Raw genomic sequence first — 24,276 nt, forward strand, 5'->3', positions numbered from 1 at the left:
GACGTGCCGACGTGCCGACGTGCCGACGTGCGATCCTTCCGCACCGGGGCTCAAACCTGTGTCCCTTGCATCGGCAGGCAGACTCTCAACCACTGCGCCACCAGGGAAGCCCTAAGGAAGAGTTTTAAACAGACAACTAAAATGAAGTGCATCCTAGGGTATTTGCTGACAAAGTCAGCAACAATCAAACGAAGGCAGCACTGCTGATCTGAGTATCAGCTGGATCGGTAGACTACACGGATTCTTTTTTTTTATTTTATAAATTTATTTATTTATTTACTTATTTATTTTTGGCTGCGTTGGGTCTTCGTTGCTGCGTGCGAGCTTTCTCTAGTTGTGTCAAGCGGGGGCTACTCTTCTTTGCGGTGCGCGGGCTTCTCATTGCAGTGGCTTCTCTTGTCGCGGAGCACAGGCTCTAGGCGCACGGGCTTCAGTAGTTGTGACGCGAGGGCTCAGTAGTTGTGGCGCACGGGCTTAGTTGCTTCGCGGCATGTGGGATCTTCCCCGACCAGGGATTGAATCCGTGTCCCCTGCATCGGCAGGCGGATTCTTAACCACTGCGCCAGCAGGGAAGTCCTACATGGATTCTTTAAGTATCAAATCTATTGAAATCACAGTGTCAAGTCTACTGAAAAGACAAAGGAATCCAATTTGAATTAGTTGCAAATTTGAAGAGTAGGCAATACCGGTTTCCCCCGGTATCTGAAAGTAGAGCCTTCAGTATGAAATTTTCCTAAGCCGAAATGGTGTAAAGCAAAGAAGCAATTACCTTAGGACACTTCTTGCTAATGGATGCTTAAAATAAAGCGAGATAAAGCACAGATGATCAGATATAGTTCAAAGCCATGGGGGCTTGATGCTGAGGCGGCGAGTGTGGTTCCCCGGGAAGGAACTTGGTGGTTCCGAGGTGCTCCGGGTGCACGCTGCCTCTGTAATGGGATCGCTGCAAAACAAACGCTGAAAGCTGTTTTCACTTAATGGCTTTTTTCATAAAAGCAAAAATCCTCTTCAGATTCCTTCCGGTTAGCGAAAACAGGTCTTAATAAAACAGGACCTGTTTAAAACAGGACCTGATAAAACAGGTCTTTCATAAAAGCAAAATGGCGTAAACTTTCTAAAAGCAAGGGATAGCTGTAATCTGAATGTTGTTTATCCCCTTTGCCAGAGAAACAGGAACTTTCTGGGTTATAGTATTTCCCTCCCGTCGGTTTTTAGCAAAGGGGAATTTAAATTCACATTAGAGTACAAAAAAGGTCACTTTCTCTTATCTCTAGATTAACTTTAATCAGCTATAAGCGCTGTTGTTTTAGTCTTTCAGCTAATTACAGCTCTATAAATTGTAGAAAACTAATAGCATTGCCAAGTATTCTTTGCCCACACAGGCAAGTGGATTCCGTCAGGGGGAGAGACAATTGATTTCTCTTCCTCTGTGCTAAAAGCTTATTTTGCATCTATCAGTAATTTCTTTTTAGCATTTCTGATTTCCTATAAATGAGGAGTGTTTTGAATTTTCCTTTGATACACCGTATTGGTTCCCTCATTAATTAACGAGTTAAATATAATCTTTAACAAATTATTCTTTTTTTTCCTGAGAGTCATGATTTTACCTTAAAAAAAAAAAAAAAAAAAAACCCAAAACACCTTACCCTTTCACAGAGTCTAGCAGTTTGACTCCATTTGCCCACCCCTAATTGCAAAACTATACTAACACCTTCACTGAGGTAATAGGCAAAGTTTACTGTGCACTAAGTAGATCACAATAGCTCTGCTAACAGCTTGAAGTTGTTAAAACAAGTTGCCTAAGTAAAGTTTTACAAAGCCACAAAAAAAGGATTCAAATTCAGGTCTGCTTTACTCCTGGGCTCCAGCTGTTAACTGCTGTGTTATATTTATTCCTGAAGTACTTTCATAACCACAGAAATTTTCTGCTTGCTCGAGACTGATTCAGGCTCTATACTTCAGAGTTTGCTCATCTCTTGGCCTCATTCCGAAGTCACAAGCCTTTCGGAGCGTAAGGAGAGTAGACGTCATCACCCTCAAGTTACTTACATGGAGTAACTCGTGAGGTTCAAGGACTCGGTCGACATTTCACAGACTCCAAGTGATGGAGCTACTTCTCCAACCCGGACCTTCTGATTCCGAATTCTTCCATGCTGCTCCGTTGGAAGAGGAGGCTGTGGGGTCACCCCTAGACAGGCCAGGGAGGAGGAGTTGACCGCCGGGTGCCCCCACATATCCTGTCTCAGTTCTGAAGCTCTGCAAGAACTGACCATGGAGGCTCAACCAAGCTTGGACCACTTCTCTAAGACACTTAGATCTTAGGACTATTTTTTTTCCTTTTTAAAAATTAAAGTATAATTAATTTACAATGTTTTATTAGTTTCAAGTGTACAGCAAAGTGATTCAGATATGTATGTATACACACACATATATTTTTTTTCAGATGCTTTTCCACTATAGGTTATTACAAGATATTGAGTAGAGTTCCCTGTGCTCTACAGTAGGTGCTTGTTGGTTATCTATTTTATATATAGTAGTGTGTATATGTTAATCCCAATCTCCTAATTTATCTCCCCCCTTATCTCCTTTGGTAACCAGAAGTTTGTTTTCAATGTCTGTGAGTCTATTCCTATTTTGTAAATAAGTTCATTTGTATCATTTTTTAGATTCCACATATAAGTGGTATCATATGGTATTTGTCTTTCTCTGTCTGACTTACTTCACTTAATATGATCATCTCTAGGTCCATCCATGTTGCTGCAAGTGGCATCATTTCAGTCTTTTTTACTACAGAGTAATAGCCCATTGAATGTACATACCACATCTTTATCCATTCCTCTGTTGATGGACATTTAGATTTGCTTCCATGTCTTGGCCATGAAAAGATGCTCAATATCACTAATTATCAGAGAAGTGCAAATCAAAACTACAGTGAGGTACCGCCTCACACGGGTCAGACTGGCCATCATCAAAAAGTCTACAAATAATAAATGCTGGAGAGGGTGTGGAGAAAAAGGAACCCTCTTGCACTGTTGGTGGGAATGTAAATTGGTGCAGCCACTATGGAGAACAGTATGGAGGCTCCTTAAAAAACTAAAACTAGAACTACCATGTCATCCTACAATCCCACTCCTGGGCATATATATACCCTGAGAAAACCATAATTCAAAAAGAGTCATGTACCCCAATGTTCATTGCAGCACTATTTACAATAGGACATGGAAGCAACCTAAGTGTCCATCAACAGAGGAATGGATAAAGATCTTAGGACTTATTAGGACATTAATGCAGCAACATTTCCCCAGGACTTTCTTTATATCTGGCATTCAAAGAGTTTATAACCTAAAAGCAGACAGTGGGTGGCATCTCTGGCCTTGAAAATAATTTATCAAATGTAAAACTCTCTTTCTGGGTATGAAGTTTTCCTGAGTCTACCCTAAGCGCTAGGAAGACTCCAATGAGATGTAACTCCAATTACACATTTTCTCCTCCAACAAATTCATCCTCCCTCCTCAAGTCATTATGAGATTCCTAACCCCCATCTGTGAGGTCCTCTTCAAAGAGCTTATTTTCTCTCATTCTACCTGGAAGAATTACCTCAATTCACCATAGATGTATTTTACTTTGCAAATATTCATTTTCATTCTTGTAACGAATGAGAGGTAATGAATATTCTTTCCAGACTTTTTTTCCAGTGTTTTCAAGTTTGACATGTTGTTATTCACCAACCTAATCAGTCTTTGGGTTTTTTTTAACTCTTTTTCAAATTCTTTTCCCTTTAGGTTGTTACATAATATTGAGCAGAGTTTCCTGTGCTCTATGGTAGGTCCTTGTTGGTTCTCCATTTTAAATATAGAAGTGTGTACATGTCAATCCCAAACTCCCTAATCTTTCCAGATATTTTTAACAGAGAGCTGCCTGAAGCCCCGTGGGTACGGTGCAGTGAGACGGCAGGAATTCCAGCGGTATTGTCCACATTCAGAACTTGAAATTCAGCTCCCGGGGGTGTGGGTGGAGAACAGCAAGCATTGTTTGCTAAACCCCATGCTCTTAAGACTGCTGGCTTGTACTACCCTGCTCTGTGTGACTTTCCAGTGGGTGGGTCGCTGGCTGAGGACCCGTCCTTCTGTCCTCTTGTTGTAAGAATATCCCCTTTTTGGAGGACAGAATTTTTCCCCCCTTTCCTCTTTCTGATTCGTTGTTTTTTTTTTTTTTTTTTTTTTTTTTTAACTTCTGCCTTTGTAACTCTGGGGACACCCCCCTCCCCATACACACAACCCCTTTTGAAGATAGCATAGTCAGATAACAGGGCTGCTTCCTGAACCAGGTCCAGGACAAGCACAAACTCAGAACAAGGGCAGCCTTCACCCGTGAAACAGTACACCAGCGAAACCCAGAATCCGAGTTTCACTTGCTCTTGGTTACCCAGAAAAATTCCTGTGAGGAAACAAAATAAATGAAACCCTGTGGGGCCTTCCTTCCTTTTAAACTGGTCCAGGGCCATGGTGCTAGGTGACCCCTTATTTTTAAAGTTTCTAACTGGTTCTATTTCTAGTGTTTCCATTAGTTCAAAGATAATATGCCGATAGGAATAAAAATATTGAAATAAAAAATCGCTTGAAGGATAATTCACGTTTCCACTTCACTGTACTGAATCCAAGACGCAGACTCCCGAATCAATAATTTGGCTGTGGCCACTGTCAGCTTCAGTTAGCACTTCAGCATCATGTAAGACAGAAAGGAACCTTGGGAAAGTGGCAGTAGCCCATAAACAAGACCAAAACTGTTACTTGATTTCGTGAAGTGATCTTAAGAATTCATATGGTGGTGGCAGAAGGCATATTCATCTTTTCAGGTTACTCTGTTTTCTTTGCAACAGCTAGGAGGCTTGTTTCTACAGCTTAGTGGACGGAGGGAGGGGCTCTGGAGTCAGACAGCTCTCAACGTAGATATACCACCACTTGTGTGTCTTTGATGAAAACTTGGGCCGGTTCTGTGTCTCGGTGAAAGCTATTCTGAGACTCAGTGTCCTCTCTGCAAAGTGGGGATAACAATCATAATAAATACTTCTAAAGATTGTTTTAAGAATTAAATGTTTAAAAATGTGTATGTACTGTTCTTAGTGAAAGCAGGGCACAAAGTACGCTTTCAATGAATGGTACAGTTACCAAGAATAGGTTCCTCTTTAAATATTATACGGTCAAAGTCATTCTCCCTGCCCTCTTCCATCCTTTCAGTGGGTTGTCAGATTCTATTTCCATCGTAAGTAAATAGCATAGTGCAGTGGTTCAGAGCCGCCCAGGGCTGTGGAGATTGTCTGGTTGGGGACCTCATTTGGGAACCAAGAGCAAAGGTCTTTGGAAACAACATACAATTGATATTCAAAAGAGGCTCAGTTTAAAATCACTCACCAAACATTTTATTTGTCTTCAGAAAATAATCTTAATGACACAAGTGATCAATCTTGCTTGTCATCTGATTTTTAGATCATCTATGAAGTTTGTAAAAACAGATTTTCAAAATCACATCATCTTCCACTGTATTTATTTCCATTTGAAAGCAACGTTCTTTTCTGGCAGGGTGGAGTTTCTGTTTCTTCCCATTGGATCCTTCCCAAGTGAGAAATATAACGATGTATGGATTTGAGACACTTACCAATTCTTCTCAGGGAAAAAGTTTACATCAATGACTATAAACCAGACAGACCTGGTTTCCAAGGTCTTCCTTGGAAGCAGGGAAACCTTGGACCGAATACTGCATCTCTCTAAACCTGTATCCTTTGATTTAAGATGGGCTGATGCTGGGAATTCCCTGGGGGTCCAGTGGTTAGGATTCCAAGCTTCCACTGCAGGGGGCACAGGTTCGATCCCTGGTCAGGGAACTAAGATCCGGCCAGCTGTGCTGTGCGCCCAAAAAACAAACAAACAACAACACAACAAAGACGGGGTGATGCTGCATCTACATATAAAAAGCATTTTGAATAGTTCCCGACCTGTAGTAAGCGCTCTGTAAATGCCGCCTATTATGACTGTTCTAGTCAAGCCTGATTTCTTAGCACACGGAGTATGTACCTTGATTTTAGGACCCCCCCATTTTGATTCGCGATCTGTATTACTCTGCCTGGAAACAGAGTAGTGACCCTCTTGGTTCATTTTACAACATGGCTCCGGTTACCTTGTTGAGTAAGAAGCCTGGGGGGTGGCAATTGTGACTTCTCACCTGTCATACTTCTTGAGCATCCCTGGCTTGGAAGCTGGTTAGAGTCTCAGAAAGAAAAAGAATTTATTAAATCAAATACTGTGGCCAGATGAAACAACATATCCCTTGCTAATTAGAGGAGTGGCTATAGCACTGGAGCAGGCATCTCTTTTATTCCCCTTGGCTTATGGCCCAATTAACAATTAACAGTGACTGATGTTCTAACAGGAACCTTTCTGTCTGCATGGCTGGGTTTTCTCAGGAAGAGTTAGAAATAAGATACTTGACAGAGTTTAGTCAGGCGAGAACAATTAAAAACTACAAGAAACCACCTGTATTATTCATGGATAAAATCTACTTGCAAAAACTTTAGACAACATCAATACGTTCACTGATTTTATTTGTTAAAAACTAACTTTTCCTAAGTTTGGAAAGTTATGACTGGAAGCTATTTTTTTCCCGTGCTTGTGCTTAAAATTCTTAAACACCTATCTCTCTAGTTAATATTTATAAGTTAAGGGAATCACTTTTCTGGAGGACAGATCTCCATATAGGAAGGATTCCAAGTTGAAGAATGAAAGCCCATTGATGTTTCCCCCAAAAAGAGGAGTTTTCTCTTTCTCACTGGGTGCCTATCGTAATATGCAGAGGCAGGGCTCTCAACTCACTGACCTCTGAGAATCAACGATGGTTAGAATTGGACACCAGGGTAAGTGTCTCCAAAGCAAGAAAATGCAGTAATTTTGAGGTAAGGACACAAACATAAATGAGTTTGCTTGAAAAACATGAATCCATATCCAGACCTTATTTCTGGTTTTGCTATTGGCTGATGGATGGCTGGAGCCTCGACCGGGTAGAGTTGTGATGATGGTTTTCAAGGCTCTCTAATTCTGTCACATCTTCCTCCCAGTGGCCCGAAGTATCCTTTGTTATGTCAATCAAACTGCCTCTCAGAAAGGTCTCAGATGTCTGTTATCACTCTTCGTGTGATTAAACCAATGTATGTCCTCTCTCATGAACACATATATTTTAGCCTAAATAATTATAGCCATTAATGATCAAGCACTAAGCTAAGCATTTTACATATATTATCTTATTTAATCCTCATGATCATTCTGGGAGGTAGATAAAGTTATTACCTTATTTTATCAATTGGCAAATTTCAGCTTAAGGAAGATAATTAAGTTACCCAGGGTCCCACAGCTAAAAGTGGTCTGACTTCAGGGCCTGAGCTCTGAACTAACTATATTGATTTAAAAAGCCAAATCATTTGAGTGGCAGGCACCGGAGTAGGTGACGAGTATTCTGCAAGCCTCCCTGCAGGCTGAAGACCTGAGCTTTGCTACACATCGGTCACAGCACTCACCCCCTACGTAGGAAGGGTCATTCTAATCATCACTGAACTCAGGTGGTAATTACAGCTCTACCGCCTGTGACCCTGTAGCTTCTTCCAAGAAGAGAAGCACAGAAGTATATGGCCGTTATGAGAGAGAGAAAAGCATGAAGGAAGAACAATGAAGTATCCAGAGTCTCATCTGCACTTGGTCACGGCGGACTCCCTTCTACAGCCTATGTTTCTCCTTTACCAGGTTGATTAAAGACAGAAGAGGTCCCATGGCATCACATCAGGTTTGGGGAGGATAAATAAGGACATTTACCACATCCCAAACACCAGAAAACATGTGGAATCCCTTTCAAGGGGGAAAGGCTCTGCATAGGATGAGTACAAGGAAATGCCTCTTTGCCCAACTTCAGAATTCACTGAAATCCAAGACCATTCAGGCAAGCAATAGAAACAGGTTTGAGAAAGTAAAAAAACCAAACAAAAAACGTATGGAGAGAAGCAGGATCCTGTAGGTTGTGTGTCCGAATTTTTTTTTTTTTTGAGCTGTAGGAATTTTTAAAAACTTTTTCCTTTTTTTGAAATTTAATTTAATTTTACATTAGAGTATATTTGATTCACAATGTCGTGTTAGTTTCAGGTGTACAGTTAAGTGATTCCGTTTTTCATATACATGTATCTATTCTTTCTCTGATTCTTTTCCATATAGGTTATTACAGAGTACTGAGTAGAGTCCCCTGTGCTACACTGTAGGTCTTTGCTGCTCATCTATTTTATATATAGTGGTGTGTAGATGTTAATCCCCAACTCCGAATTTATGCCTCCCACCATGTTCCCCTTTGGTGACCATAAGTTTGTTATGTGTGTCCGAGTTTTTGAGGTTAAAGATAAAACAACGAATTCTGCCCTTGCTGGATGAGGTGCGCCGCCCAGCAAGCCGGTGGCCAGGCCCAGGAGACCCCCAGGGGTTTCTCCCCCTTCCTGAGCTGAGTAGGGAGCAAGAACCAGATCTTTCTCAACACTCAAGAGGAAATCGTCTCTGCTGCACTGCTTGGTGCCTATTGGGAAAAACTCGTCATGCGAAACTGATACCCCAGAGCACTCCCGGGGTACCTACTACACCCTCCACCAACCCCCAGAGTGGGCCGGGGATCCTCTTTGTCCTTCAGACCACGGTCGACCCACATGCACACGTATAAGTGTAATTCCCAGAGAAGTCCTATGACCTATGCAAAGTGACGTGGGCTCTCCTAGGAGGAAGAGGATCACTTGATGGCTTCTGATTAAGGGAATCAAGTCAGGTCTGGGGACTCCTGGGATGCACTGGATGGTTGCCTTTAAATATGCGTAGGATTAAATCAGTTGGGGACGGTTATAGATATCAAAAGTGGCAATGATAAAAGAGACTTTGGCTAGCTGATTAGTGCGGATTAGTTAGTTGGCACAATCGACAGCTCTTGGAAACTCTTGTTAACCTACGGGTGGGTGGCCAGAAGAGAGAGAAGAGGAAGAGACTGGAAGGAGCGTGGAAAGAAAAGTTAGGCAGCAAAGTTGGTGAGCTGGAGTGTGAAGTTCAAGCTCAAGGTCAAGTTTGGGGAGGATGAGGGTGGAAACTTAAATTGGAAATTAGCTGCAAACCCTAGAGGAAAATGTCACACCCTACAAACGCACATTTAATAAATACCCATTGTTTCTGTCATTGCTATTAAAGCGTGTTTATGGCCGTTTTGTTTCTAATATCCTTATTTTTCAAAGAAGCATTCCAAGCACAAGAAAGACTACAAGCCCACAGTTGACAGGATTAATTCTATATTCTGTAGCACATCTACTATTGCTACTGATTAAATATAGCAATGTTAGGACCAATGTTACCTCTCCCCAGACATATAACTTATTGCATAGTGCATATCAAAATCAAAACTGCATGCATTCTCTTGGGAGGCAGGACAATCGGCTTGTGAAGGCAGCAGCTCACCACGTGATCTGGGCAAGCTGTCCTTCTTTGTGAACACAGGGCGCTGAGCCAGGCCGTTTCCAAAGCCCCTCCTGCTTCTGACCTGACCAGAAGTTGCCCATGCATAGAGTCAAGGGGAATTATTGACCAATCATGTTTGTATCTCAATCAATTACATGAATGACACATTTAGTGAATCATTCCTGGGGTGACTGACGTCTGTCTCTCGCAGGGAATTCATCTACAAAGCACACCTAAGCACAGCTAAGAACGTGGAGGAGCCTGCAAGTCTGCTCCGAGTCCTCTGAAAAATCTCCTTGCCTCTTGGAGAGTCATAATAGCTTCCAAAAACCAGAAACAAACACAAAACCCAAGGGACTTCCCTGGAGGTCCAGTGGTTAAGACTCTGCCTTCCAATGCAGGGGGTGCGGATTTGATCCCTGGTCGGGGAGCTAAGATCCCACATGTGGCCAAAAAACCAAACTCTCTCTAAAAAAAAAAAAAAAACAACCAGAAGCCATATTGTAACAAGTTCAATAAAGACTTAAAAAATGGTCCACATCAAAAAAATAAAAATAAACAAGAACAAAACTCAATTGCTCTCTTCAGAACTCTGAACATCCTTCTTTCACAATAATCGGAACATGGACTCTGGAAAAACCCAACACAATCCTGTGGCCCATGACGTCACTTTCTTTGGAGCAAAGGGCTATGGGATCTGTGGAGGTCCCTGCCGGGTCTGTGCTCCGCTGCCCATCGGGACCCAATGGCTGAGGCTTCTCCCTCACTCTCGTCCCCAGATTCGAACTCTTCATCTACTGCGTGAAAGAGCGGTTTGGGCCTCAAAACCGCCCTTCTGCCCCTGCCCGGTTGTTCTTCTTGGCTCCTATTTCTTTGATAACCCAAGTGGGGTGGCTTCCCTGCTCTGCGTAAGCTCTTCATCGGGATTATTTCTTGTGTCCTTCGTCCTTCCTGAAGTGACGCCGTTGGAGAGCGTGTGTAGAAGAACATGATGGAGGGGGCTTCTGCGTCACCGCCGTCATGATCTGAGAAAGGATGATGGAAGGAGGAAACAAGAGGACTTAAGATCAGAGAGTGGAGACTGCATATCCAGGCGAGAGGACTCAGAGGGAAGCAGTGTCCTCCTGCTGTCCCAGCTCCTACACACACCTTCCTCCTCAGCACGGCTTCCCCTTTCCCAGGTTGCTACCCACCTATTGCAGGTGGGCTGGAATAGAAGCTACAGACGCGGTGTGCGCAATAAACAGAAACGCACGGAAACCTGCGCGTCCGGCTCGTCTCTCCCAGGGCAGTGGGGGAGTGTCTCTCACAAAACCAGATCCATTAGCCATAAAGCTCGAAAAGATGCTCTGTGTTGTCAAAGACCAACGCTAAACTGAAGGTCCCAAGGTACTATGATATGAAAAGGGTGGATTTTATCTAGGTTTGGTGGTGGTTTTTCGGTTTGGTTTTCTTTTTCATTTTTTAACTCTACGTTTGTTTTTTAATCAGTGGCTACCAGAAATCATTAAATCTGAGTTTCATCCTTTGGACCTTGAAATAGCTAATCTTAGAGAAACAGGGATGGGAGAGGACCAGAGCCGAGTCACGAGTAGCAAAATAGCCGTGATGCCTTCCTTTCAGAGGGGGTGAGGGGTGAACAGGCTGCATCTGGCCCACGACGGCAATGAGAAGGGCTGCGGACGTCCACTCACCGAGAACTTACTCTGCGCTGTCACGGTGCTGACCTCTTTACATGTTATGCCATTCAATCCTCACAACAGCACTTGGGGAGGAGGAAGATTGCGAGCCTCATTTCACAGGTGAGAGGCTGAGGTTTTTAAGAGGTTAAGTGACTTTCAGTATCACACAGTGAGGATGGGGCTGCGGGTTGTGCAGAGTCTGTTTGAGAAGCTGGCATCTGCCCCTCCCCAGGCTGTCCCGGTCTCCTTTATAAAAGCTGTGTGTGGGCCAGGACGGAGTGGGTACCTGTGTCATGTCCCCTCCAAAAACCTAAACCATGTCCGGGACGTTGTGTTTCCCTCCTTCACTGTGCACATGCCTTCAAGGGACTATTTTTCAGAAATCTCATTTCTTCTCATTTCTTCAAGTTCTAACCTTATACATTTATTTTCCCTTCAAATCTTCTCCTGAAAACTTAGGTATTTTAAGACATCTATATTTAAATCTGAAATAGGGTTCTTTCTCCCACTCTCTACTTCCTTCTAAAAAACAAAAGAAAAACTTCACAGCTAGAACTAATATGTACACAGGTTTATACTTGACAAAATGTGTTTGGAGTGTGGGACATCAGAAAAACTTAAAATATCCTGTTCAATACTATGTTTCCAAAATGTGACCAAATTATCCTGAGAAGGTTGTCTGGAAGTTGAGGAGGGGGTGGGAGCTGAGAGGAGGGGAATCAGCTGCTTTGAACAAAAAATAAAAGTTAGTTAAAATATTTGTCCATTTTTTCAGGACTTCCCTCTAATTTGTGCTTTACGATCTGGTCTGGAACCAGCGTTCCTCTCGATCCTTTGGCGCTTGGAACACTAGCTAAGAAAACAACAGCTGGTCCTCACGCCCCCAAGAGCCGTTCCTTCCTCTCTCTCTCCTCAGCCCCCCTCTTGGTTTCCAACCATCCTTCTGAGCTATGGCCCCCCTCAGAGGACAGATTCCAGCTGCGTCTCCTGACCACCTTCTGGGTACTGAAGAGCGGGGTCCTAGAACTAGGGAGAGGCTTGGGCAGGTGACTTGCAAGCTTCCACTCAACTTAAGTCAAAATGGGAGGAAGGAGTTGCTTGGAAAGTGGAAGGTGGAAGGAGGAAGGGTGGGGGCTCTCCTATTGCACGGTCCTCCTCCAGGTTGGCACCAGGCAGCGCAGTCCCAGGGAGAGAGCAATGGAAACCTTTGCAGCACAATCTGAGTGTCCGTTCCTCTACTTTCCAGATGGCTGAGAGCTTTGACATCTAGACATGGGCACCGGTGGCGGGGGGGGGGGGGCGGTGAAGGAGAGACAGGGAAAGGGCTTCTCCTCAGGGCGGGGCTGAGCCTGACCCACACCTGATACAACAAAGGCTGTTTAGAAACTCAGATCCTGCCCTCCCCATGGTCTTGTTTTGTTTCGTTTTAACGGTGGTAAAAGACACAAAACATAACATTTACCACTGAACGATTTAGAGGTGTACAGTTCTGTGGCATTAGATACATACACATAGTAGGGCAACCACGCCCACAGTCCAGCCACAGAAGTCGCTCACCTTCCCCAGTGCTCCTGGCTTCTAGGAGGGCTGGGCGGGCAGGACCTCTCCACTTACAACCCCAAGGGAGCCCCAAAGGCAAAGGAGCTAGGAAGAGTGTGCGATCCAGCAGGGAGCGCCCAAACATCTAGAGAAGGGGTGTCCTAACGCGGGAGGACAAGGGGGGAACGAAGAGGGACGGCGCTCTGCAGTCACAGCCTGGTTAGCTGCGGGGGGCACCGGGGGACTGCCTGATGGATGCTACACCTCCCTCTACATCTTCCCCGAGAGCCCCTCCAGCCATTCCCTGACCGTGTCCTGGTGCTTAAAGGCTTCAGATTTGGAGAGAAGGTGAATGCGAATAATGGTGCCCAGATACCCATGGAGGACTATCTCAGTCTAATCCTGGTTAGTATTATAATTCTTTAAAACTTAAGAATAACTGATACAATAAGTCCCTCTTCATTACTTTTCCTTCACAGATTTCTAGGTCACCCACTCTTTTCCCTCACCTAATGAAATTTAGAACCAGTTGAGCACATTTGAAAGAAAAAAAAAAAAATTCATTGGGACTAAGATTTCATTCCACGTCTAGCTTAACTCATGTAGAACTGACATTTCTAAAGTACTGTCTTCTAGCTACCCAAGTCAAGTCTTCTTCGATACCCCTCACTAGTAATAAAATTAATAATGGCTAATATTTCTTGCCCACTTACTTGGTTGCAGGCACTGTTCTAAGAGTCTTACCTGCACCAAATGGCTTCACTCAGGGCAACACTTTTGTATGTGGGAGGTACCAACATTCTCCTCTTTACAGGGAGGAAATGAAGCATGGAAAAGGAGAGTTTTTGGTTGTCTTCATATAAGTCCTATATATGTTTTCCTAGGATTTTATGATTTGTATTGAAAGCGTGAGTGAGATGTGTTTTAGGGCATCTATTGAAAGGATGCTTTGACCTGTTAATCTGGTGAATAATGTAAATGCATTTCCAAATGTTAAACAACCCCACCTCTGGGATAAGTCCTACTTTGTAAGGTGTAGTATTCTTTTACTATCCTGCTGTATTTTATTTACAACGTGTTTGTACATTAGTGCTCAGCTGAGGCTGCTGTGTGATTATTTTTTGCTACCGTAGCTTGTGGTATTGACATTCATCTCAAGAAATAACTGTGAGGCTTTCGTGTTTTCTATCACTCAAGCAACGTAAATAGCACCAGCTGCTTGTACCAGGAAGAGTTTTAAAAGTTAATCTATTATACACCCTATACTTGGTGTTCTTTTGTTTTGTTTGTGCTATAGCTCTTTTTAACATAAAATAATACTACTTAGAAGAGTGTGACCTGGGAATAGATGACTAGATCGATGAAACAGAATTAAGTGTCCAAACTCTCTAGTTTAGGGGTAAATGACTAGTACAACAAAAGTGGAAAAGAAGGTGTTGGTGCAGGAGCATGGCCATTTGAAAACAATTTGAAATGTGTCTCTGTCTTAACCTACACAAAGATAAATACCTTTATATTTATCATCAAAATAACTATTAGCCATTTGGCTTGAAATTGAAAAAATTAAACTATGAAAGTTCGAGATTTTAAATTACTAGGTGAATCATTTTTCTAATTTTTCTGTGGAAGGTTGAGCAGATTCGATGAATCAGAATACAAAAATTTCAAGACAAGTATATCTAAAAACTAAATGATAAATGTGAAACTTTCGGAAAACGTATCGGCAGCAAATATGAAACGATGGGTGATCTTCCTATTATACGGTGTTCTTCAAATTCGTTTTAAGAAAAAAAAGCAGAAAAAATGGGCAACGGCAGAAACAAAAACTTCCTCAAAAGAAATATGGTTGCCCCTGAAAATATGAAAAGATGTTCAACCTCACTGAAAATCAAAAAGACTGAGGTGAAAATTAACTATGTTATATAGATTTTTATCCTATCATATAGTAGACTACTCAAACGTTAACTCAAAATAGCCCAGTGATTCTGATAATGTTCAGAAATTACCTTTCTCACAATTGTTGATCTGAAGGTAAATTTCAATATACGTAATTTTTGATCTAAAAATTTTGCTTCCAGGAAACTATACTAAGGGAGTAATTGGTTATTTGAGCAAAAATCAATCACAAGTAATCCAAAGAAATGATCAGATATCATTGCTTATTATTCATTAAATATTGGAAGCATCTTAAATATTTGTTAATAAGGATTTTGCTAAATAAGCTAGGGGGCTTTCATATAATTGACTATTATTAAGTCATGAAGTGATTACTAGGTTCATATCTATTGATACTGAAATATGTCCACAACATATGGTTGAGTGAACTAGACAATTTATAAATATTGAAAAACAATGACTGTATTTTGAGTTTATGTATAATACCTTCCTGTGTGTTTGTGATTTTTGTTTGTTTGTTTGTATCAGGTCCAGGTAGGGTAGAGATCAGGATGATATAGATAGAATTATAGAAGGATGCTTACCAAAATGTTCTATAGTGATTATCTTGGGTGTTGGAGTTTTGAGTGCTTTTAAACTTTTTTTTATGCTTTTCTCCACTGGCTGACTTTGATTTTATAGCAAGCATGTTTTTATATCAGAAAAAAATAAAGTTTCATTGTAAGGAATGATTATATTCCCTCTTCAAAGATTTAATTCTCAAATCCTATGTGTTTAGTTTATTCAAATTTCCAATGTGATTCCAAGTCTTAAAAATTTAGGAATATTAAACTAGAGAACATGGCGTATCATATCTATTATATGCCACTTTATGCTAATAGAAAATCATTTTATATACACGTTTAAAAAATAATAGCTTTTATGAGCACAATAGTCAGTTTCAATAACTCTAAGAATTCTATTTAAGTAATAGGTATTAAATGGGAAACGTCCAATCAGTAAATCTGATGAAGTTATTTTAGTAAAATTTAGCCAACTTTGGAGAATTTTGCTAATTTATAAAACACAGGAGAATCCCACCACTTCAAAGAAGTGCCCATTTTATGTTTCCCTAAGACAGGGGTCAGCAATTGATGACCCCCAGGTGTATCTCTCTGATGCATCTTTTGGTATGGCCCCTGAGCTAAGAATGGTTGTTACACTTTTAAATGGCTGAAAAAAATTGTTTTAAGAATATTTCCTGTTAAGTAAAAATTATATGAATTTCAAATTTCAGTGTTCATCACTACAGTTTTGAATTCAACTAATAAAATACTTGTGTTCTCTTTTTCTTGTCATATATGTACTTACATAAGAGTCTTGATTTTGCCTTTTGGCCCATAAGCCTGAAACTGTTTACCATCTGCACCTTTCCAGAAAAGAGAAGCAGCCAGGGATGCAGGTTACCTGTGAATTCAGCCACCCTCACATCTCTGCCTGCTGGCTGAGGATGGCTATAAGGAAAGGAGAGGTAGCGGATGTTTTTGGTACCAGCCTGTGGGTAACAAGGAGAAATAAAAAGCAGAGTTAGCCACACAACTGACAGCTGCACACCACAAACAAAGTGAGAGATACAGACCCACCCTGGAGCATCGCGTTTGGATCACTGCCTTTCAGTGACTTCAGTTTAAGGAAAACAGAATGTCTCTGCCTTCAATATATGTCCTTTCCCTCTCATGATAAAATAGACCATGATAAACCTCTCAAAGTTTCTCCTGCAGCCCCACTGACATTAGGGGAGAGATTAGGGGCTACTCCAGACCCAACCTCCATTCAAAGTCCCAGTAAGATTGCTTGGATATGGCCTCAGATGGAGTAGTTCAGAGGCACAGTGGTTGCCATGAAGATAGGGTCCAAGAGACGTGGGGAGAACAAATTCCTCCCTGTATCTCCCTGGGGGAGGGGTAAGCTTCCTAGAGCCAGGGTCTCCGTCCATGGAGGGTCCCCTGGAATGTCCAGTCCCAGGCCACCGTGGGAGCTAGTCTAGCCTCACAGCCCAGGGAGTGTGTTCCAGCCACTGACCCATCCTGGGGGGGGGGCAGTTTGCTGCCACATACCCCGTGGACGGATGCCTTGGGCTCCAAAGGGCCCAGGCCCAGAGAAGGGGGTGTCTGGTGTCCTGTACCCCCTTAGTTTTGTCTTTTTTCTGGCAACGAGGTAGTGGTTTCGTTTGTTTGTTAAAATGCCGAGGTAGTCACCTGACGGGGCCCTGCTCGGGGGACGGCCCAGCCCAGGGGAGTCAGTGTCCCCGACTTACCGGCTTCCCCCAGGGCAGGCTGTGACCTCTCCTCGTGCTCTCCCTGAAGGTGTTCTGGCGGCGGATCAGAATTTCTTTCGCCTGCTTCTCACTCGTTTGGGGTTTGAGGTTGTATTTGTTGTAGGACAGGGTCTGTAGAAAGAAGGGGATGTCACCCATGTACAGACATCTCAACACAGCTTCCAGCCTCAGGAGACCATGGAGAAGCCGAGAACAAAGACTAGTAGAGCGAGAAGGCGATGCTCAGGTCCCCTGGGCACTTGCTTAGCGACACAGGCACAAGCTGTGGCCCCGGAGGAAAGGCCTGTGCTCGGGGCCGGCCCATCAGGACCAAGCTGCGTTGGGAGCCTCGCCTCTGGCTCACAGGGCAGTGCCCCCATCTGTGCTGTCCCCCTGTGACCCTCCCACAGGGATCACCCCTGAGGCACCCACAGACTTCGGCGCCCCCCCAGCCAACACACACTCTCTTTCCCAGGTCATGTGTGTTATGCTAGGCCAGCGCTTACTGAATGGTTAGGCATCAGGGGAATTTGAAAACGACTTTGGCAATTTCTAGAAGGTTGCTATTTTAAAATGTTGCCAACCAAAGATACGCACAAAATATCAGCCTGTTAGTAACACCACCCTCGGTTCAAAAAGGAAAAAGTCTTTTAACCAAAGCAGTAGGACAGGAATAATTTTAGATACAGAACAGGTTTTCAAATTGAGTCAGTTTAGTTTTATGAAAAATGTCTTCCTTATCCTCACCGAGGCCAGTGAACATGTGTCCTGAACCACAGACCAGCATGGCCCTCAGATGTTTACACAGTGCCTGACGGGGGTCCCTTTCTTCCCTCTTTCGCTAAGGGTTCCTCACGAATCTCCTGCTTTCCCTGGGCCAATAGGTCCCATTGGACAATAGGATCAGGACGCTCCTGGTTAATGCATGCTTTACTAAGGATTTTCACTTCGACAGCAGGAGAGCAAATGCTCCGTGTGCCAGGTGCCATGGGAGGCCCAGAGTGTTAACAATTATGAATAATGATCTTCGAAAGGCTTAGGCAAACAAATAAGCATGTACTGTTTGGTGCACAGGTAAATGGAAAAGACACTGGGGTCCTCGGGCAGTGATGGTGTACGGGCAAAGGGCGCTCGGTGCAGTCTGGCTGGGAAAGGCATGCGGCACTGACCTGAGAGGTGAAAGATGTGTGGGCGTTCCCTCCAGGCAGAGGGAAAAGTCGGAGCTGGGAGGCGACTTGGAGGGAGCTAGGAGGGGCCACTGGAAGAGCGGATCTGGGACTTTATCTGTTATCACAGGAGAATGAAGTTCTTTGTTCAAAGTGCGGTAAGAGATGAGACCAGAAGTGCAGGAAGGGGCTGGGGGCGACCGTCCAGGAGAGGACGTTCCACCCTCCAGGCCAAGGGTCTCTCAGGCAGGGTACACGTGTTCCAAGGGATGCCACTCCAAGATGATGTTAAAGAATATTAAATAATGAGATACTGAAGAATTATATACAGCATTATCATTAAAAAATGTTTAAAAATTAAGTACCTAGAATACCAAGAAAAACGTTTACAGTTTTTCATCAATGTTCAATTCATGCAAAACGGCATCCAGTGTGTGTATATTTTTACACACACACACGTACACATATGTATGTGTATGTACATATATGTGTATGTACGTGTGTGTGTGTGTATTTATACGTTGCTAGTGGGAATTTCCTACACCTTGGCTTAAGGGGAGGCCGTACTTTAAGGAACATTTAGACGTTTTCTCTTCCCCTCGGCCTCATACCACATCACCCAGGTGCTTGTCTAATTTGCCCGTCTGCAGGGAGCATAGCAGGTCCTGTGCATTTAATGTATAGGCAAGTTTCTTTCCTCTCTTCCATGTCCGTGCTTCAGTGAAGGAGCTGGTGGTTTTTCAAAGCCTGTATTTCCCACTAAAGCTTGAGCTCTATGGGAGAAAGATGATGCATCCTAGACGTGCATTTAATATTTGCTGAAGGGAACTGAGGTTGAATAAATTGTTTTCTTTCTTTGAAAGTATGTAGAAATTCGGAGTGTGCTACCCATCCATCTCTGACTTATCTTTAGGGTCTGGGCTGAGGGTAAGTTCAGGACGTGTTTCTCAAACTCCCTCCCCACTGCATTCCCCAGGGCTTCTGCTGGCTGCCCCGCTGAGAACCTCCAGAGGTTAGTTCCTCAGCTTCTCCACCAGTGAAGAGCTTGTGCTGGACGCGCCGAGGGGTGTGACTTCCAACAGGAGTGGCCAGAGCCGTCTCAGGTACAGCGGACTCAGTAGGACCCGCATAGTTTCAGACGGACTAGGTATTAGGATCACCCGGAATCACACCCTGCACTCACGCCTGCCTTGCCCTGAAGTGACCCCTGATTCCCGAGATGGTTTCTTCCAAGACATGGACTGAGAAACGCCCCGACCATCCGCCCGGCACTGTGTGGGCCCTGAGGACCCATCAGCCAAGCTAGAGGGCTACAGATGTCACCTTTTGTGACAGGCCTCAAAACTGCAGACTTCCCACCAGCAACAAAGCAGACAGACGGTTGTCCTGGATAGCATCTTTGCTGTTTCCTTCAAGAGAACAAGAGGACCACGGCGGAGGAGAGGAGTCACACGAACTACATAAAGACAGGATAGTAACTAGTAAGGACCTACTGTGTAGCACAGGGAGCTCTGCTCAATGCTCTGTAATCACCTAAGTGGGAAGAGAATTTGAGAAAGAATAGACACATTGTATATGTATAACTGAATCACTTTGCTGCACACCGTTGTTAGTCAACAGCATTGTTAATCAGCTATACTCCAATATAAAATAAAAATTTTTTAAAAATAAGAAAAATAAAGGAGGCTTTAAGGAAAAAAAACGTGGCTAATCCGCATCATAATGTGCTGCAAGAATAAGCTATACGCTGATTTTGAAGACGTTAATTTCAAAGAAAAGAGTATAAAATATCTCATTGGTAATTTTTTAAATTTATGATGTGTTGAAATAATATTTTTGATATAGTGGTTTAAATAAAATATAAAAGTTTTTTTTAAAAAGGATAGGATGAGGGCTTCCCTGGTGGCGCAGTGGTTGAGAATCCGCCTGCTGATGCAGGAGACACGGGTTCGTGCCCCGGTCTGGGAAGATCCCACATGCCGCAGAGCGGCTGGGCCCGTGAGCCATGGCTGCTGAGCCTGTGCGTCCGGAGCCTGTGCTCCGCAATGGGAGAGGCCACAGCAGTGAGAGGCCCGCGTACCACAAAAAAAAATAAATAAATAAAAAGGATAGGATGAGAAAGGAAAGACAGAAAGGGTAAGACTGGTGAGTCTCATGCTCCCAAGTAATAAAAGTGGAAGCAAAAGCCATCTCAGGGGTGGAGTTCCCCTCTGTTCACTATGTATGTTCTCCCCGTGGGACTTTCCGTCACCTATTGGCTCTTCTTGATCAACAAGGAAGGGGGACCCTGCACAGCTTAGAAGGGAGAAACCTGGAGATCGGACTGAGTAGGCACTGATGAAAGAGGAAGAAAGGTGATTATGTAGCAACCTGATAAAAAAGAGAGAATGGCCCGTCAGCCTCATTTTCGGGCGGCTTGGAGCTCCCGAATCTCTCTCTCTGTTTCTGGACTTTCGCTAAACTCAACCCCCACCACCATGGGGCAAGTCTGCGTACCAGGCACCCTCTGGGCTCTGGCCCTCGCTAAGCTGGCCAGCATTCTTCAAACCAGGAAGCTCTTAACTACTTATCTAAGGTGGAATGTGATAGTCTTGCTGAAACAGTTTCACTTGGAACGATTTGAAAGCTGCTGAATGTACTCGAAGTGTGCTATGAGTGCTGCTGACCTGTGTTCCTCCAGCAGGTGCAGGGCCTTTTTGCTGACACATTCCCCTTCATCACTGACCTTCTCGAAACAGCAGCCAGAAGACATTCCCTTGCCCTGGATCATGTAATTCTGAAGTCATGGAAAGAGCTGTGGGTGGGTAGTTGGCAGACCTGAATTCTTAACTCAAATTCATTTTGAGGTCTTAAACAAGTCAGAAAAACAACTCCTCTAACCTCAGCATCTTCTACTTGAGAATGAGGAACTTTGACTAGATGAGTTTTTCGAGTCCCATGACATGGTCACAAAAACCAAGGCCCTCAGGCTTCCCTGGTGGCGCAGTGGTTGAGAGTCCGCCTGCCGATGTAGGGGACGCGGGTTCGTGCCCCGGTCCGGGAAGATCCCACGTGCCGCGGAGCAGCTGGACCCGTGAGCCGTGGCCGCTGGGCCTGCGCGTCCAGAGCCTGTGCTCCGCAACGGGAGGGGCCACAAAAGTGAGAGGCCCGCGTACCACACACAAAAAAACAAACAAAAAAATACCAAAAAACCAAGGTCCTAGCAGTGAACTCACTTATAACCCTACTCAACAATTGAGATGTTCCATTGGCTCCTCAAACTTAAATAACTCCTAATTAGAGGACACAGGTGAAAATACCATTTGATTAAATCAAAGTTTCAGGAGGATTCACTTACTGCCCGTGAAACGTTCTTGCTGTGAACTTTGGGCCAGGTCCCAAGTGCTAGTATACCCTCCATACCCTTTGCCAAAATTGAAAAATACTATGCCTGACATGTCTCCTTTTTGTGGATATGTGTGTGTGTGTGTGTGTGTGTGTGTGTGTGTGTGTGTGTGTGTGTGTACATATATATATACATTTGTGGCCGAGTAGCATGTGGGATCTTAGTTCCCGGACCAGGGATCAAACCCATGTCCCCCTCCCCCCTCCCCCCGCCGCAGTGGAAGCTTGGAATCTTAATCACTGGACCGCCAGGAAATTCCCTGAAATGTCCCCTGTTTTACCTTAGGCTTTCAGCACTGTGGTTTCGATATTCTAATCTAAACCATCTCAGTTTTCTAAGCTCTATTACAGTCAGCCACGCTGAGACAACTCCACCATCCCAGGCATCCTGGGGCCATCTTTCTTCGGTGGTGGATGAGTGTCACTGCTTTTCAGTCTCTGGAGGGGGAGGGAGCCCTGCTGGTTCTGGAAAACTCTGGGGCCGCAGGGCTAGGGCAGCCTGACCCCTAGGGCCAGCAACTGGATTTGCATTTCTCTTTATACCACGGGTGCCAATTCTGCTGCAGAAACATAACAATTAGCTTTCTGTTCTCCAAACTAAGCAGAGAGAAACTGTTCATCAAGAAGACCGCTTTGGAGAGAATAACATGAACAAGAACTGGTTCCTGGAGGACTGGATCCGAGGACAGGCAACAGGGACACGTCTTATACACACCCTTTGTCGAACTTGGTACATGTTGCGTGTCAGAATGTCCCTCATGGAGTCCACGTCTTCAGGGGAGAGTCTTTTGGTTTCTTGTGTCCTCTGGTCCCTGGAAACATCATTGGAGGGAAGTCAAGCATTATTCTTCCATCTTGGCAAGGGGACCACAAAAGCATCAATTTACTTTCAGGAGTTCTAATTGATAAACATAAAGGTTATGTTTTTAACATAACTTTTCCTGTTGTTTTAGTAAATTCATATGAAATGTCAGCACGCGTGTCTTGACTTACCTTTTGAACATGTGGCTTCTTTGCCTATATAGCTTGTATATGGGAATTTCTCTAACCCATTTTTAAAAAGGAGTTTAAAGTCACGGCAAACCAGTTACTTTTTTCCTCCGTATCTATTATGAACAGACACGTTTGTAAAAAACAATAAAAATCAATGATCAGGAAATACATTTTTGGAAAGGATACCACAAAGGGCAAACCAAATGTTTCACTGTTAGATTCAACAGAAATAAGATTATTCCTTCAAGGCTCACGGACAACACCATGTAGTAACCACATTTTGAATAGCACTAATCTATGCAGTACTAAATTGTTATGAGTACCTTTATAAGTACATTTATCTTGGAATTGTCCCTTTAGGGACTTTATCTCTGGTTAAAGAATAATGGTAAGAAACTAAAATCATATTTTACGAGGAGAATTAGACCATTGCCACCATGAAAATCAGGCCAGCTCAGAGACACTGAACGCTCTGAGATTCTAGAAGCAGTTGACTTCTTTCTGCCTTCTTCACCATGAGCACCCCTCCCTTCCCCGCCACCAAAAAAGGCTCAAAAGCCAAGTCATGGCCAGGTTAGCAGTCAATGAACAATTGTCCTCTGAGGATTTCAGTCATGACATCGCTATGTGCAGAATTCTCATGTGACACACATATTTGATTTCAATCACTTCGGTCTAGTGGTGGTAATTTCTCGAAACTTATTGTATGAATAATATACGCTCACTGTAGAACATAGGAACAACAAAAAAAGGAGAACTAAAGACAATTAAACCCATCTTTTAGTACTATTACCTCCCTTGACATATTGGTATAAACCCTTACAGAGCTGTGATTCTTTTTTCTTCTCTGGCTGCAGCTTTTTGAAATGCACACATGTGCTGATGTGCTGGTACCTGCTAGCACAGGTCTTATGATAATTGACCACAGAGACAAGAAGTTATTGGCTTCAAGACAGGCCACTTTTTAAGTCCCTTTCCCCAAACATTGGTAGCGATATCGCCATAAATAGCAAGGATATTTTTGTAAGTAATGCATAATGGGTAAAAGATTTTTAAGGGCTTGGATGCTGGATATCACAGGACGCCAGCATTTACTTAGCAATGCGATCCGTCGACTGACTAATGCCCTTCCTGCAAAATCCCTGAAATCAGTTTCCATATCGCGGAGGTGCACACGTCAACACTATTGATATTCAGTTACCGCCCTCGGTGAGTTAAACATTATTATCAGGGCATTTCAACCTAACTGTTTAAATGTCTTTCAAATAAAATTTATTCTGATTTAGATACACCCACGCATTCCCACAATCTGAACACATTCCTTTAAATCTATTGCTAAACAGAAACAACAGCTAATCAAATAGTTCCACTTTGTGTGTTCATAATAAAATGACCAAATAGGAAAAAAACTATGGGTAAAGGAAATGGTAAAGTTAAACCTGAGATAGGAAATCTAACTTGGCATTCTCCCCAGTTTATAATTAACCACTCTGGGAAGGACCAGACTTAGTTCAAGCCCGTTTAGGCTGCTGGCTGGATGTGCAGTACAGGGTTTCCGGCAGCACTGCCTCGTATTTATCCACACTGAGAAGCTGCAGCTATAGAATCAGAAGGATGAATTATCGATTCGGGCAATTACTGGTTCATGGACTTTCCTACCTGCTACTTCGTTAGCAAAATCACTCCTGAAATGATCATATCATGAGTCCAGGAAAGATACAATCCTCAGGGGCTTCCCTGGTGGCGCAGTGGTTGAGAATCCGCCTGCCGATGCAGGGGACGCGGGTTCGTGCCCCGGTCCGGGA

At 43.5% G+C, this 24,276-nt stretch overlaps 1 protein-coding gene across 1 annotated transcript in view; it reads right to left on the bottom strand.

Annotated features, from left to right (window-relative positions):
* Positions 1-9,548: 9,548 nt before the first annotated feature.
* SLC9A4 (solute carrier family 9 member A4) overlaps positions 9,549-24,276 on the bottom strand; it is a 63,224-nt gene continuing 48,496 nt past the window's right edge. Inside the window, exons 9-12 of the mRNA XM_059079633.2 lie at positions 22,194-22,290; positions 16,929-17,060; positions 16,079-16,166; positions 9,549-10,540 (exon numbers count right to left, since the gene is read on the bottom strand). Of these exons, the coding sequence (XP_058935616.1) occupies positions 10,182-10,540; positions 16,079-16,166; positions 16,929-17,060; positions 22,194-22,290 (676 nt within the window). The 3' untranslated portion in view covers positions 9,549-10,181. The remainder of the gene's footprint in view (positions 10,541-16,078; positions 16,167-16,928; positions 17,061-22,193; positions 22,291-24,276) is intronic.

The sequence above is a fragment of the Kogia breviceps genome, chromosome 11 (assembly GCF_026419965.1).
Source record: "Kogia breviceps isolate mKogBre1 chromosome 11, mKogBre1 haplotype 1, whole genome shotgun sequence".
NCBI classification, from domain to species: Eukaryota; Metazoa; Chordata; class Mammalia; order Artiodactyla; family Physeteridae; genus Kogia; species Kogia breviceps.